Source organism: Melopsittacus undulatus, chromosome 7, assembly GCF_012275295.1.
Source record: "Melopsittacus undulatus isolate bMelUnd1 chromosome 7, bMelUnd1.mat.Z, whole genome shotgun sequence".
Taxonomy (NCBI): Eukaryota; Metazoa; Chordata; class Aves; order Psittaciformes; family Psittaculidae; genus Melopsittacus; species Melopsittacus undulatus.
In genome coordinates this window covers 23,722,994-23,736,443 of record NC_047533.1, presented here as the reverse complement: position 1 = coordinate 23,736,443, position 13,450 = coordinate 23,722,994, and the positions used below count along the sequence as shown (strand labels likewise).

The 13,450-nt window shown below is 37.9% G+C and overlaps 1 protein-coding gene across 4 annotated transcripts in view; it reads right to left on the bottom strand.

The window, feature by feature from the left end:
- Positions 1–13,450, bottom strand: part of TBC1D1 (TBC1 domain family member 1) — a 103,818-nt gene that overhangs the window by 6,347 nt on the left and 84,021 nt on the right. For all 4 annotated transcript variants that reach the window (XM_005149136.3, XM_031048964.2, XM_031048963.2 and 1 more), the window contains 4 exons: positions 11,417–11,575; positions 5,412–5,656; positions 4,810–4,969; positions 492–661 (listed from right to left, as the gene is read on the bottom strand). In XM_005149136.3, the coding sequence (XP_005149193.1) occupies positions 492–661; positions 4,810–4,969; positions 5,412–5,656; positions 11,417–11,575 (734 nt within the window). The remainder of the gene's footprint in view (positions 1–491; positions 662–4,809; positions 4,970–5,411; positions 5,657–11,416; positions 11,576–13,450) is intronic.

The window sequence follows — 13,450 nt, the reverse complement described above, 5'->3', positions numbered from 1 at the left end:
TAGCAGGAATACAAAGGTACTGTTGTAACATACTAAGTCAGCATCATAAAAGCCAGTACAAAGTCAGTATAGGGAGGGACTCACAACTTTATGAACTAAGGTCAACATCTGTGAAGCTCTTGTAAATCAGCTTTTGCTTCTGAAATGAGACTTGGAGAGCAAGGCTCTTTGGAGGCAGGAAAACTCAGAAGGCTTTTAGCCCACTGTTTTGTGGAATGCACGAATGCTGTAATACTCCTGCCAATAACAGTCGCACACATAATAAACCCTCATTTTCATTAAAAGCTTCATAAAGTGACCATAACCAACATGTAGATGTATGAATACAGAGGTACTACATGAGCCATATGCTTCCAAAAGTTTTCAATCTTCAGAACTACAACAGGATTCTCAGCTTGAAGTAACACAAGACACTTGCAGTTTTTCTGTCAAGAACATGTTAAAAAGAGCATTCCTTTGCATACTTCTTATATGTTCATATGTTTTCATACCTGACTAATGGTCTTTTCCATTTGTACCAAACCCAAGTTGGGGAGAGTGCTTTTAATAAAATCAACAATAGTTTCTAGGTTCTCATGCTGCAGAATCAACGGCTTGTGGCTTCCCAAAAGGCTTAAAGCCACTTTAAATATAGCCTCTGATCCTTGAAGAAAGAGCATATCTGTGAAAATAAATTAAAAAGAGAGTACATAAAGCAAACACACCTTTTGACAAGAATATTAAACCAGTAAAATGTCCAAAGACAACAACTTCTCATAGGGCTGACCTGGAGGCTAAATACTGTGCCAGACACGTGCTTTAATTACTGTGGCTATGGCCTTGGAAGTTTTGCAGGGTCAAGATTATTACCAAGAATAGCAAATTTCAATTTATTTAGCAAGTTTTTTTCCCAAAACTCCAGCTCAAATTTAAGCTAAGTACAAAATAAACAAGGTTTGCTAGTATTACGATTTTTTGTGCATATAATTTCTTTTGAGATGTTCACAGGGATGTGAATTTGAATAGATTCAAATCCCAATGCCATTTAAAAAACCCTAATAAAACAGGCAAAAAAATATACCTGAAGACACAACCGAAGATCTGAAATTCTGTTTTCTGGTGGAGAAAGCTGCAAAATCTCAGTGCCATGGTTTAATTCCAGGTGAAACCAGGACACTTCGTTAACACAACACTGAGCAGATAAGGCTAGATGCACACCTTCCAGCAGCCTCAGGTTTCATGTGCATGTGGTTATTTTTAGTATGTGTCTCAACCACTCACATTAATATTCTAAAAGTTACATTAAGAAGTATCCTGAAATCTTAGTAATGCAGCTTAAGTATCAATATTTCCTGTGGCCCTGCAATGACAGCACCTGACATATGTACAAGCACACTGAAACTACAGTATATAGTGACCTTTCAATGCAACATCCTTTCTTTTCTTTTCATTTATAAGTGGCCTGTGTCTTCATAGAGGAAAGAAATAGAAGACTGTAATGAAAGCATCAACAAGAAATCCATCTTCACAAATCCATCTGTCCACAGCATAGACAGCATTGCCCTCCATTTACTTTTCTGCTATTATAACTCAGAATCTGCTCTTGGGTTTTTTTTCGGATGTGGACTCACTGCAGGCAAAAGTACGAAACAATACTAATGGAGGTGGAAAAAGGAAGAGAAGATACTATGGGTTTATTCTGTATTTCCTAAATAGATTTTTATTTTTAAAGGGCTTCTCTTTTGCTCTTTCCCTTCTTTGTATTTGAAGCTGAGAATGAAATCACAACTCCTTGTTAAGTAAAACAAAGACACCAAATAAACAGTTTGTCTTCATGATAAAAAAAAAGAATAATGGAGGCTGAAAAAAGAGAAACAAACCCTGCCACACAGTAAGAGAAACAACTGCTAGCAGAACTACAGGTGTATCTGATGTAACAAAGAACATCTAAAAACAGACTAACTGCCTTCTTACTGGAAAAAGAGTAAAATCAACTCTTTTCAAGTTTGTATCAGAATGAAATTTCCCCTTGTGCTCTTTTGCTTGTAATGTTGAAGCCATAACTTATTTCACTTTTATCCTCTCCCTTTCTCTCTGAGAAAGAAAAGCAAAAGTAATAACTAACCATAAATCTTGCACTTTGCCACCATTTGTCCTAAAAGTGGTGTACAATTTTAAATTCTGATTCAATGAGAAGTCCAAAGTCAAGAATGATTGAAAAGTGGTAACAGAGTCTCAATTCTCTACTGAAACTGAAAGCTATGGGAAAAAGCTTTATAGAGAAAGCTTTATATTAGGACAGGAAATGCTGAAGAACATCTAAGAAACACAAAGTGAAAAAAACAGAGCTGAAAATAACACATTTTTGATTCAGCACCTGACCCAGAAAGTCACATAGATCACCCTGAGTTGATATACAAGTTGTTAATGAATGTCTGTATGAGCTGAGCTGGTAATACAGAGCTGAAATCTCTCTCTCATTTAAAATAGCAAAGACTTAACAAAGACCTATTTGTTATCCACCCCCCACACTTCCCGTTAAGTGGGCTGCCAGCCAACAGCAGTACAGTGAAGGTACCCAAATCAGTGTCAGCATGACTGGCAGCCTCCGGCATTAAAAAAAAACCAAGTTTTATCTACAAACTTGAAATAAAATAAACACTATTCTACCAAGGCTCCTCCATTAATAAGTAAATCTGATTATTAAAGAACACACCTTCGGTAATGCTGTGCTTTCATTTGGTCCCACTTAGGAAAAGGTTTGAAAGCTTGGATAGGTAATTAAAAATTTAAAAGAAGTTTTACTATTGGACTCATTAAACAGCCCTTGGGTCAGCCTCTTTCTGGCCCATTTCTTTTACATATTGTTTTGTAAGATGTTTGCAGAAACTATACTCTATGGAAATCTAAAGGAAGCTGGTCTGTAACAACTATCTTATTAAACTGCAGTGCGGCTTCCAATATCAAGGGTTTAGAGATACCATGTTAGAAAATAGCAGAGAGATTCTACAGTCTTAGTAAACTACAGATGAGTTACTTCAACATTAAAATGCAATGTTCTTTCATCCCAAGGGTTCTAGTAAGTGAGCAACAAAAATGTATGTATGTTCTGCAAAAGTGTGTGAACACATGGGTCAAAACTGGTTGGATCCCAACTTGCCATACTGCTAACGAGAACTGCTAGCAAACTGACAGCTCTAGCCTTTTTCAGGTTTATATTTGTGTTTCAGTCTTCATCATGGGTGAAGAGGAGATCTTGCTTTCTTATGTAAAAAAAGTCCAATGTTCTTGACCTACACAGTTCCAGTAAACACAGTTTTAAGGAAATTACTAAACATTCTGAAACATTAAAAACTGCAAGTGTTGGTCATGATGGGCTTTCTGTCTAAAAAAAAAAGATGGAAAGAAAGAAAAAAAAAATCAAGTATTTTGAAGAGATTACAGTTTCAGTCACACATGCTTTTCTGTTTCTGACCTAAAATCAGTCCTGTGAAGATCATGCTTTCTATTCCAATGTAAAATCTTTGCTTTCTAAAGCCTTACAATCCTCCACTGACAGCTAAAATACTAATCCATGTATTAAGGCAGAAATCCAAATATACTGGAGACACAAGGCACTTTAATACCTCCACTGCAGTCAACTGTCCAATTCAAAGACTATTCTTGTCATGTACAATACTATGAATAAGAAGAATTGAAAGATGAACTGATTATAAACTCAGTATATGACACTTGCATGCAGCACTTGATTTAATTCCTAACGATTATTACTGTCAACTAGATAGTTATTGATGTTCTTTAGCCTACTTTGAACTGTTCCAGGAAAAATAAAAGTGCTATTTTCCCTGGAGTTAAGATGCTAATCACAGACACATAGATCTGCTTAGCTATACACCATCCTTTTTACTATGATCTCTTACGGCACTGCTTTTGGCACATCCTTTAAGAGAAACAGGAAAGGATTCTTGTTGGTGGTTCCTGGAATCCATAATTCATTATTTGTTATTGTGGTAGACAAGACTATATTTAGTATCTTTTCAAATACCAAACAATCTATAAAATATAAATCCATAACATAACATCAAGGTAAATTCTTAATTGGAATTTGTTTAACAAAAAACAAAACAAAAAAGAAAGAAAAAAGAGAAATTTACTTCTGTAGATTTAAAAAAATAAGTAACAGAAGTGACTTTAGAGCCTAAATTTATTAGGAGCCTACATTTTAGAGCCTAAACTTATGCTTTCAAACATTTTTGGAAGTGAGATTATCAGTCAGGCTAAAATTGTAAGGATAAGAAACACTAGTTTAAAAGACTATGTTTCTGCAGCATAAATCCATGATTAAACTGCAAGGGCCACCTCTCTGTGTGTTTAAATATATAACGCTCAATATAATTTTCCACTGACACTGTTGGAGACAAAGATAATAAAATAGATTAATATAGTTCTCAGATGATATCTTTGTTACACCTCTTTTCAGCTTAAAACTAATTGTGGTGTTGAAGTGCCACTGTTGTAACACCATGCCTTCATGGCATCAAAGTTTACATCCCCTCTACAACTGGTTTGAGGGTGGGAAAATGTAACAATGAGGATGGAAAGACAGAACAGTTTGGGACTGACATATGCTTTCCTCCTCTCTCTTTCCATTTTACTATAAAAACTACATGTTCCAAAAGATGACCTCTGTTGCTTTTCTGTTCATCAATAGTAAGTAAAATATTTCTCCTGGGTTTCTGAATCAGGTTGGATAATAATGCTGTTCCAAATAACAGGATTCCAAATATAAAACTTCAAAAAGAACAGATAGAGGGGTTTATGAAGATTTACCAAACACTCTGGCTACAAATCCAAGGGGAAACTGGGAGGCAAACATGGTGAGAAACCAGGGAGCAGCATAGAGGCTGGGGCCAATCTCATGTTCCTCTAGGTGGTTATAGAGATCTCGATGGTAGTCATGAAGAAGTCGAGACAGTTGATACATCTGGATCTGCAGGGAATAAGAACAAAGAGAGTAAAGACAAACACATTTTAACACTCGGGGTAGCAAGGTCTGTGTTTCACACTTATTAGAAACAGTGAAAGGCATTTGTCAATTAGTGTTTGGATGGACTGAAGAAAAGAAATAGTCAGAAGCCATCTAAAGACCCAGGATGGGTCACCTGTGAGCCTAGGACATGCTCATTTGCAGGATCATTTGAACCTCATACAGCACATAAAAGAATTCTTCCTATTTATGGTTTTCACAGTTTGCCTGGTAGTCTTTTTATTGAAACTAATGCATTTAACATGATGTATTCTGTTCACAGATTATCCTTCCTCATTTCTGAGAGCTGAATGTAAGTTCAAGTCCAGATTTTGACAATCCTATCTGTACTGCATTATTATGGTTTAACATTAGCATCCTTTCATTAGAATAATTTAAATTATACCTGTAAAATTGTCATGTCAGGACGATATTGTTTTCTCAGGCCCACATCAAACATGAGAAACTTCAGCATTTTAAAAGCATCTTCTTCACTCATATGAAGTAACAGGACTCCTGCTACAAAACTAAGGCCCTGGCAATATCCTACTTCTTGATCCAGAAGTGAATAGGCCTTCAAAATATTGTAGAGTGACAGCTGCCCAGCTCCCAGCTGTGCTGAGAAGTACGGATGTGTTGGAAATGTGCGTCCTGTGAAAACAGCCAAAGGTGGTGCCTTAAATTAAAAAATGAAAATAATAATAATAAAAAAAACAAACCACAACCTACCCCAAACACCACCAAAAAAAACCCCAAAACCAAAAAAAAAACAACCAACCAACCCCTAACAAAAACCATCAAAAAACCCTTGCCATGTTATCAAATTAAACAGTCTTTCAAAAAGGTAGATCCTCTTGAAAGGTCAATTCTGAAATCAACCTGCAGGAAGAATGTAAAAAAGTTAACAATCCAAAACAATTGACGCTTATGCTCTACTACATAGTTACAGTAGTTGCAAAACTAACTTAAAAATTGTCAGGGGTGGGGACAGTATTTTTTCTAGAACAGATGAGTAACTGGTTCTTACGACTGGCCCTTGATCAGTTTGTTAAAGGGCTTATAGGGTTGCTTACAATAGTGAGAGACTCTACTCTTCAGTGGCTTGATGAGTTACCCTCTTGATTAAAGTGTTACCTTTTAAACAACTATTAGGATCCAGGCACAGACTTAGAAGACCTGAGCTCTCTAGGCTGGGGCCTCTTCCCTTTCTTTTTTCCCCAGTATATGTGTCTCTTGTCCCCACGCTCCTTGCATGTGTCCCTCCCAGTCTTATGGATCCTTTCTTTTTTACTACAGCGTGAAGCTCAGAGTCTTCCATGAGCTCATCCAGTTCACTAACCTGGCAGAAAAATACCCTTTTACATGGGGCTAGCTGCCAGTACATGCTATTAGCCACCCAGCTGGAAAGTAGCTTTGCAGAAAATTAACTTGGTGGTCACCAAGTTGAACATGAGCCTTTGCAGCAAAGAAAGCTAATGGTATCCTGGGCTGCATTAGGAGGAGCACTACCAGCAGGTCAAGGGAGGTGATCATTCCTCTTTACTCAGCACTGTGAGGCTACACCTGGAGTGCTGTACCCAGTTCTGGGCTCCCCAGTGCAAGACATATATGGACATACTGGAGAAAATCCAGCAAACAGTCACTGATGAAGCAACTGGAGCATCTCTCCTCTGAAGAAAGGCTGAGACACCTGGGACTGTTCAACCTGGAAAATAAAAAGGCTCAGGGGAATCTTATCAAATGTGCACAAATAATCAACGTGGGGGAATGAAGACGAGGGAGCCAGGCTCTTCTCAGTAGTGCCCACTGACAGGACAAGAGGCACTGAGCACAAAGCAAAATACAGGGAATTCACCTAACATAAGAAAAAATTATTATATTTTTTTTTTCTAGGTTGCAAAATCTCCACCTATGGACATACTCAAAGCCTGAGTGAACATGGTCCTGGGCAACCTGTTTTAGATGATCTCGCTTTGAGCAGGAACTAGATGATATCAAGCGCTCCCTTCCAACCTCAACCACCCTATGATTCTGTGAACAGAGACATCAAAGGCTTAACTTTTACAGATTTTTTTTTCCCAAAAACTTTTTCAAAAGGCAGCATTTAAATTTTTAGGAAAAAATCTCCCCCATCAGATTTCCCCTCTAAAATACCTCAGTGGAGAAGAAATTTGAATACTTCTTTTGTTCCAGTATTAAGGGAAGCTTGGTTTTCAGTTACACACTTGTTAAATATCACCCCACCCTTTAGCTCCAGGAATGCTGTTGTGCTGCTAGATAATATCAGAGCTCCTGTTTCAGGAAGACAAAGCCTGGGGCAGAGTCCTTCTGCCATTTGGTAGCTACTCTAGCCTGTCACATGGGACACTGGCATTCAGTTCCTAAGCAGGTCTCTCCTGGCCAGGCTGTCACAAGAGTCGAAAGTTACAGAAGTATTTCTATCTTCCAAATGAGAATGACTATTTATTACAGCATGGTCTGATGGCAGACCTGTACTGCCTCACTCACAGCAAGGCTCCCTTCATGTAAGTCATGAAGAAAAGTTACAAACTGAGCAAGAATAAAAATGCAAAGAAGTTCTAAAAGACAGCAAATCAAGGAGAAGCAGAACTGCTAAACTCAGAAGCTGTTTTGTTTCTGAGTGCCCTGGTGATGACTCAACTTAAGAATTTTAGCTTTCACTTAGGAGCAAACAACTCTAAGGACTCTAAATGAACTGTGATACACCAAGAATGCCAGGATCAGAAAGTAACCATTTTATTTTTGAAATGTAATAAAAGCCACCATAATCTTCTGTGTTCAGCAAACACTTAGTGGTGAGTTTCATACACCAACAGCATTTGGAAGTCAGTTTACCTTACTGAGAAATAAAGTAATTCATTGAACATGACTTTGGTTTTTAGGACCTGAAATTCCCAGTGACTGCAATGGTTGTGCAGGTGGGGCCACTAAGGAAATACACAAAAAAGTCTTCAGGGAATTGTGGCTTTGCTCTTGTTCACATAATGAAATAGCACTGTGACATGTAAACTGGGCCAGGAAAGTGGCTTTTGTACCTTACCTTTGCATCCAGATGCACACTGCTGTCCTCATTCCTAGGAAGCACTATTTACAGCTGAAGATGCATTGATTCAACTAAGTGAAAGGTATTACAGCTTTGGTTCATACTGCATTAGCAGATCTCCTAAGCCGAATTGGGGAAAGCTTTTTAAATATTATAACCACATGTTGCTAGAACATAGGATTTTCTCTCAAGGCGGAAGTGCATGTTTTCAGAAGGATTCTTACAGATTTAAGAGAAAGCACTTCTGACAGCCTGAAGGAACACATGTCAGAACATGCAAATTCCTTCTAGCTGCCTATCCAGTTATGCTGTCTGTTACTGTGCAGCACTACTCTATTTCAATGTGAAACACTAGGAAACTAGGAAGTCTTCAGCTTCCTGGTTTCATCTTACTAAAATAATAGGGCACAATCCTTCCCTGAGCTAATGGGCTGGCAAATAGCTCCCTAGCAAAACCAACACTTTGCATGAAAACCACCATGAAGTTACCAATTTGCGAACATACACAGTCATTTGTTTCTACAAGCAGAGCACATGGCTAAGATAAAAAAGTATTTGTGTGCAGAACCAGGCAGAAAATATGAACAGCTTGCTAAGCCAGCAAGCCCGAGTCTGTGGTGTGAGCCAACCAAACTCTGACTGTGCTCCCTCCTGGCCAGGAGCTGTCCTACATCTCTCTCCTCTGATGAAGTTGTTCAGTTCATTAACCCAGCACAAAAGCGTTTATCCCTTACTGAGGCACTCCAGTGTGACAGAATCACAACATTCCCTGCCAGTGGTATCAACACCAGGTATGCTGACTTGATAAACAGGTACTTGCTAGAGAATGATCTCTGGTTGCACATAAATGCCTCTCCCAAAAACTGAAGACTGCTTCTGTTGCTGTGTGATCAGGGGAATTCCTAGAACTGGTGTGACAAAGTCTGCAGGGCAATAATTTACTTACATCGCAGCTGCCTATTCCTAGTTGGCAACAAGATTCTTTGGAGTGTTATCTTCCTAGTGCCAAGTTGAAACCTGAGAGGCCTTTCAAGTATGGGAAAGTGTCATTGACCACCACCCTGCCCACTTCAACTCCCCACCAGTTTCTGCAGAAACATGCCCGTCCCACTAGATTCTTGTTTTGAATGCACTATCTTGGTATTTTGACTCACTTTACCAAGTGTTGCAAAAAAAAAAAATGAAAAGGAGAAAATATTCTTATTTACCATACAAAGCTTAAGTCACTATCTAAACTTGACAAACCTCACAGTTCAGTACCTGCAGAAGATAGCCTGTACATTTGGTTCTTAAGAAATAGGTGCCCCTGACAGTTCTGGGTCTTAGGTGATCCCTCCCTCATCAAACAATTCTTCCATGGGAAAGAAAGACGGTATAGCCTTCCATTTCCAATGAAAAATACTCAGATACTATATGAGTAATTATAAAGAGCAGAAGCATAATAGGACCGTTCCATATTACTCCTTCACAGAAAAGATGTAAGTGAAAATAATACAAGAGGTTTTAACCATTGAGGTCAAACCAAGTGCAGATCTTTCCATATTTTTTTATCATTCTATCATGACATTTGCTTATGTGCAGTACATAACTTTCCCCTTTAATCAAACTTAGTGATTATGGAACCTCTTAAATTGTTCCACACAACTCCTCAGACCCAAACCACAAACCCTATAACAAAAGCCTGCTGTAAGTTCTACCATGTTCTGGAAGACATTATTAATTTTTCTCCTTTATTAGAAAAGAGCATAATGAACACTGAGTTCAGTGTGGGATTATCCCACACACAAAAGCTGGAATCCTCTTGGATAAACATTGGCTCCTGGTTTCTCAGACAATAAACTGAATTAAAATATGCAAGGGAGGAAAAACCAGTATCTTTAAAAATATCCACAACTACATATTCACGAGGCTAACCTGTAGATTATCTGTAAAAAATTCCAATTCAGCCATAAAACAGTGAGGTGTTATAAACTTGCATCAGATGGCTTGCATTCAACACTAATGCTTTGGCCAGGGGAAAGGTTAGACATGTGAACATCCAATCAACAATCACGTATATTTGAGTAATTACTGTCATGTTAGACATGTTTTAATGACTGCAGCAGAATCCACAGAATACTTAACCCAGCTGAGGAGCAGCCATGCGCTGCTTGGGGGAGAAAATGGAAGCGCCTTCATGAGGGAAGATGGAGAGGATGCCAAAAAGTACCTCTGGTCTACCAAACAAATGGCTGTCTTGTGGGAGCTTCTGAGACAAGGAGGTTGGTGGTACTGATAGAGACCTTAACAAGACCAACTGGGAGCAGCAGCAACCGAAGACAGTAACAGTGATCCACCTCTTAGAGAGGGTACTGACTTGGTCTGACTGAATGTTCCTAGGTTTTATTATTGTCTTAATCTAGTAGTGGCAAGAGTCAATCAATGAAAGACAAACTCAGACAACAGAAGTAAACGGATGAAGGAAAAGGACCAGGAAAAATAATAGGAAGGGGCAAGAATGGCAAAATATTTTTGATGTATTAGATTGGTCTTTTATAATTATCTGAAGCAAACTCTTCTGCTCCAGCCCTAAACCAATAATTTAATTCCATTTAGATTTCCTTTCTCATGCTTCCTTCTAACACTAGAAAATACTTTTTAAGCTTTGATCAATAAATGTGAGGGAAAATGGAAAACTACCTGCCTGAAGCCCACCTAAATTTCACATTTAAAAGCCTTGATTCCTAACCTCTCTATGGTAAACTCAATGAACTATATGTGCCTCAAAAGAGTGATTCATTCTCCCTAAGTCAGGAGCCAGCTACTGCTTAAAATTCAGCAATGCGAATAACCAGCCTTTAAAAGAGCCTTATTAAAAAAAAATATTAAAAATATATTTTCATAATTATTTTAATACAAATAAAAATACCAAATGCTAGCACCTACCCATTGAAAACGGCAAAAAAAAGCAAAAAGCAAAAATTCTGCAATATTTCCAGTAAAAGTGTTGAACAGACACAGCAAACACTGAACATCAGGAATAAACAGCAATTCAACAGTCTGCAATTTCCTTTCTTGACAGTTTGTATTCCATTGGCCTGTGGAGTTCACAGTCAATGTATGAAACAGATGCATCACAGTTCTATCTAGCAGCCTCTTATTACCACATGTTGCAAAGGACCTCTGTGCTTGAAATGGAAATTTTGATTTTCCTAATGGTGTCATGTAATGGTTCTCACACGAGATTAAAAGCAGTTCTTACCACCAACTTATTCGTAAATGGTGAGAGGCTTTTTGTGTTTTACTTTCCTTTAATTATTTTCCAGAGATCATAAACCCCTTTAATTTCAAACCACTACTGTACTTACCTAGGTCAATAAGTATTGCATGTTGTTGGGAAGTTAGCTGTTTTAGGAGCTCTTTATAAGGTGTGTCCTTTGGTTGTTGTTTACTGGGAAACTGATGTTTAAGATGATATTGCTCTGCTAGAAACTTCCAGATCTCCCCACGGTGGTGACGTGGTACTCCTGAGAGAAGAAAGTCATTAAAACCTTAATTTGCACTTCTACCCAGGGTTCAGCTATAGTTGAGCTAACAGGATTGAGGAACTGAAGATCCATATCTGCTAGATATGCAAGCAGATCCCTGTCTGCTAGATTAGTATCTGCTATCTCCAGTAGACCACAGAAGCAGATCAAACTACAGTGCTTGTACTTCCTCAACCAATAAAAGACATTACTTGAACAGAAGAGATTAAAAGTAGAAACAGGGTGAGCTGCCTAAGTCTAAGGTTACACTTGCACGCAGTCTGAGAAGTACTAGAAGAAACAGCAAAAATTGCAGTACTTTTCTCAGCAAAGTTATATGCTTATCTCCCATTTTTTTCCACGTAAAGTACACAACAGAGCACTACAATAGAACTAATTATTTTTTTCACTAATACAGCATTGACAGTGTTGTTAGGAGTAAGTTATAGGACAGTAGAATGCACACATACCAGAAGTATAAACAAGTACAAATGAGATGTGATCTAGACTACAACAGAAAGCAGATAATCAAAAAGTATTATATTTGTAGTTTTTCTGTATGTTTGTAGTGGTTTGCTGAATGACTTCTATTCGTAAAAATGTTTTAAAGATTGAGTTTCTTTTTCTATATATTGTTATCCTAATTTAAGACCCATGCTAACCGAAACCTGCAATTCTTACCTGTTTGCCTTGCTTACGCTAATTTTAATGGTTTTGCTCTAAACAAAAACTTCCTAAACTCAATTTAAATGCATTTTTCATTTCTGTATATGTATGAAATTTGACATCACTCTAAGAACTCTGACATAACTGGGCTTCAGAGAGCAGAGCATAGTAATAGCTATGTAAGAGCTAGGGATAACCAACTGGCTACCTGCATGTGCATCTTCTTAGCGATCCACTATGCAGTGCTTTATCTATTTATTTTAAATCATTCTGAGTTTTTTAGGTTTTATTTTGAACTGTAACACAGGCCAGCATCACTGGACCATCAACAGAAACCAAGCTTTTCCTCACTCTCACACACTGACTTGACAGAGCCCTTTATCTACATTAATGGGAGAAACCTGTGATGAGTCTCCCTCACTCTGCAGCAGTTTGTGGTTAGGGCATTTAGTATTGTTAGAAATCTATACGTGCTAATTATCTCAGATGGACAATTTGATTTAACTTTATGAATAACTGCGTATAGGCAGGTGTAATATTTAAAATAGTAAACTCCTAGTGGTGAACTCTTGACATTTCCATTGCACATTGGAAAGCTTTGTTTAGAACTATAAAAACTCCTTGGAGTAGCCATCTTCCCACTGGCTACATACAGCACTCAGCACAATGCCTTTGGATCCAACCACTGCATAAATAACATTGAGTAATAATGTTATTACTCAAATGTTCTAATTTCATAGTACATTTAAAACCATCCTTACATTACATTATTTTTGATGCAGTGCAAAGAGGATGGTTGCTCAGCCCTGCAGCTGTGAGGAAGACTGTAGGTGGTGCAATGCATTGCTGAATTTGAAGGAAGAAAGGCAGTTCTACAGAGATATCCATGTATACTGTTTGTATACATGCATACCACCCAGGCTGGAACAGAGAACTTCCATATAGTAGTGCAATTTCTTCATTTATTTACACAGTCATTTTTTTGGCATTATCCAGGCTTTCTTCTTTAATGATAAATTTTAATTTATAAAATCAAATTTAATTCAAAACAGAACATCAAGTCTAGTAACTCCAGTAACAGAACTGCAGCTACCGCTGAAAGGGGCTGTTACTTGCATATGCATAACCACGAAAATATCCAGCATTGTTACTTGTTCAGTCAGCAGCCTGAAGAACAGCTTTAGGGAGAATCTGGTTATATGAGTGGTT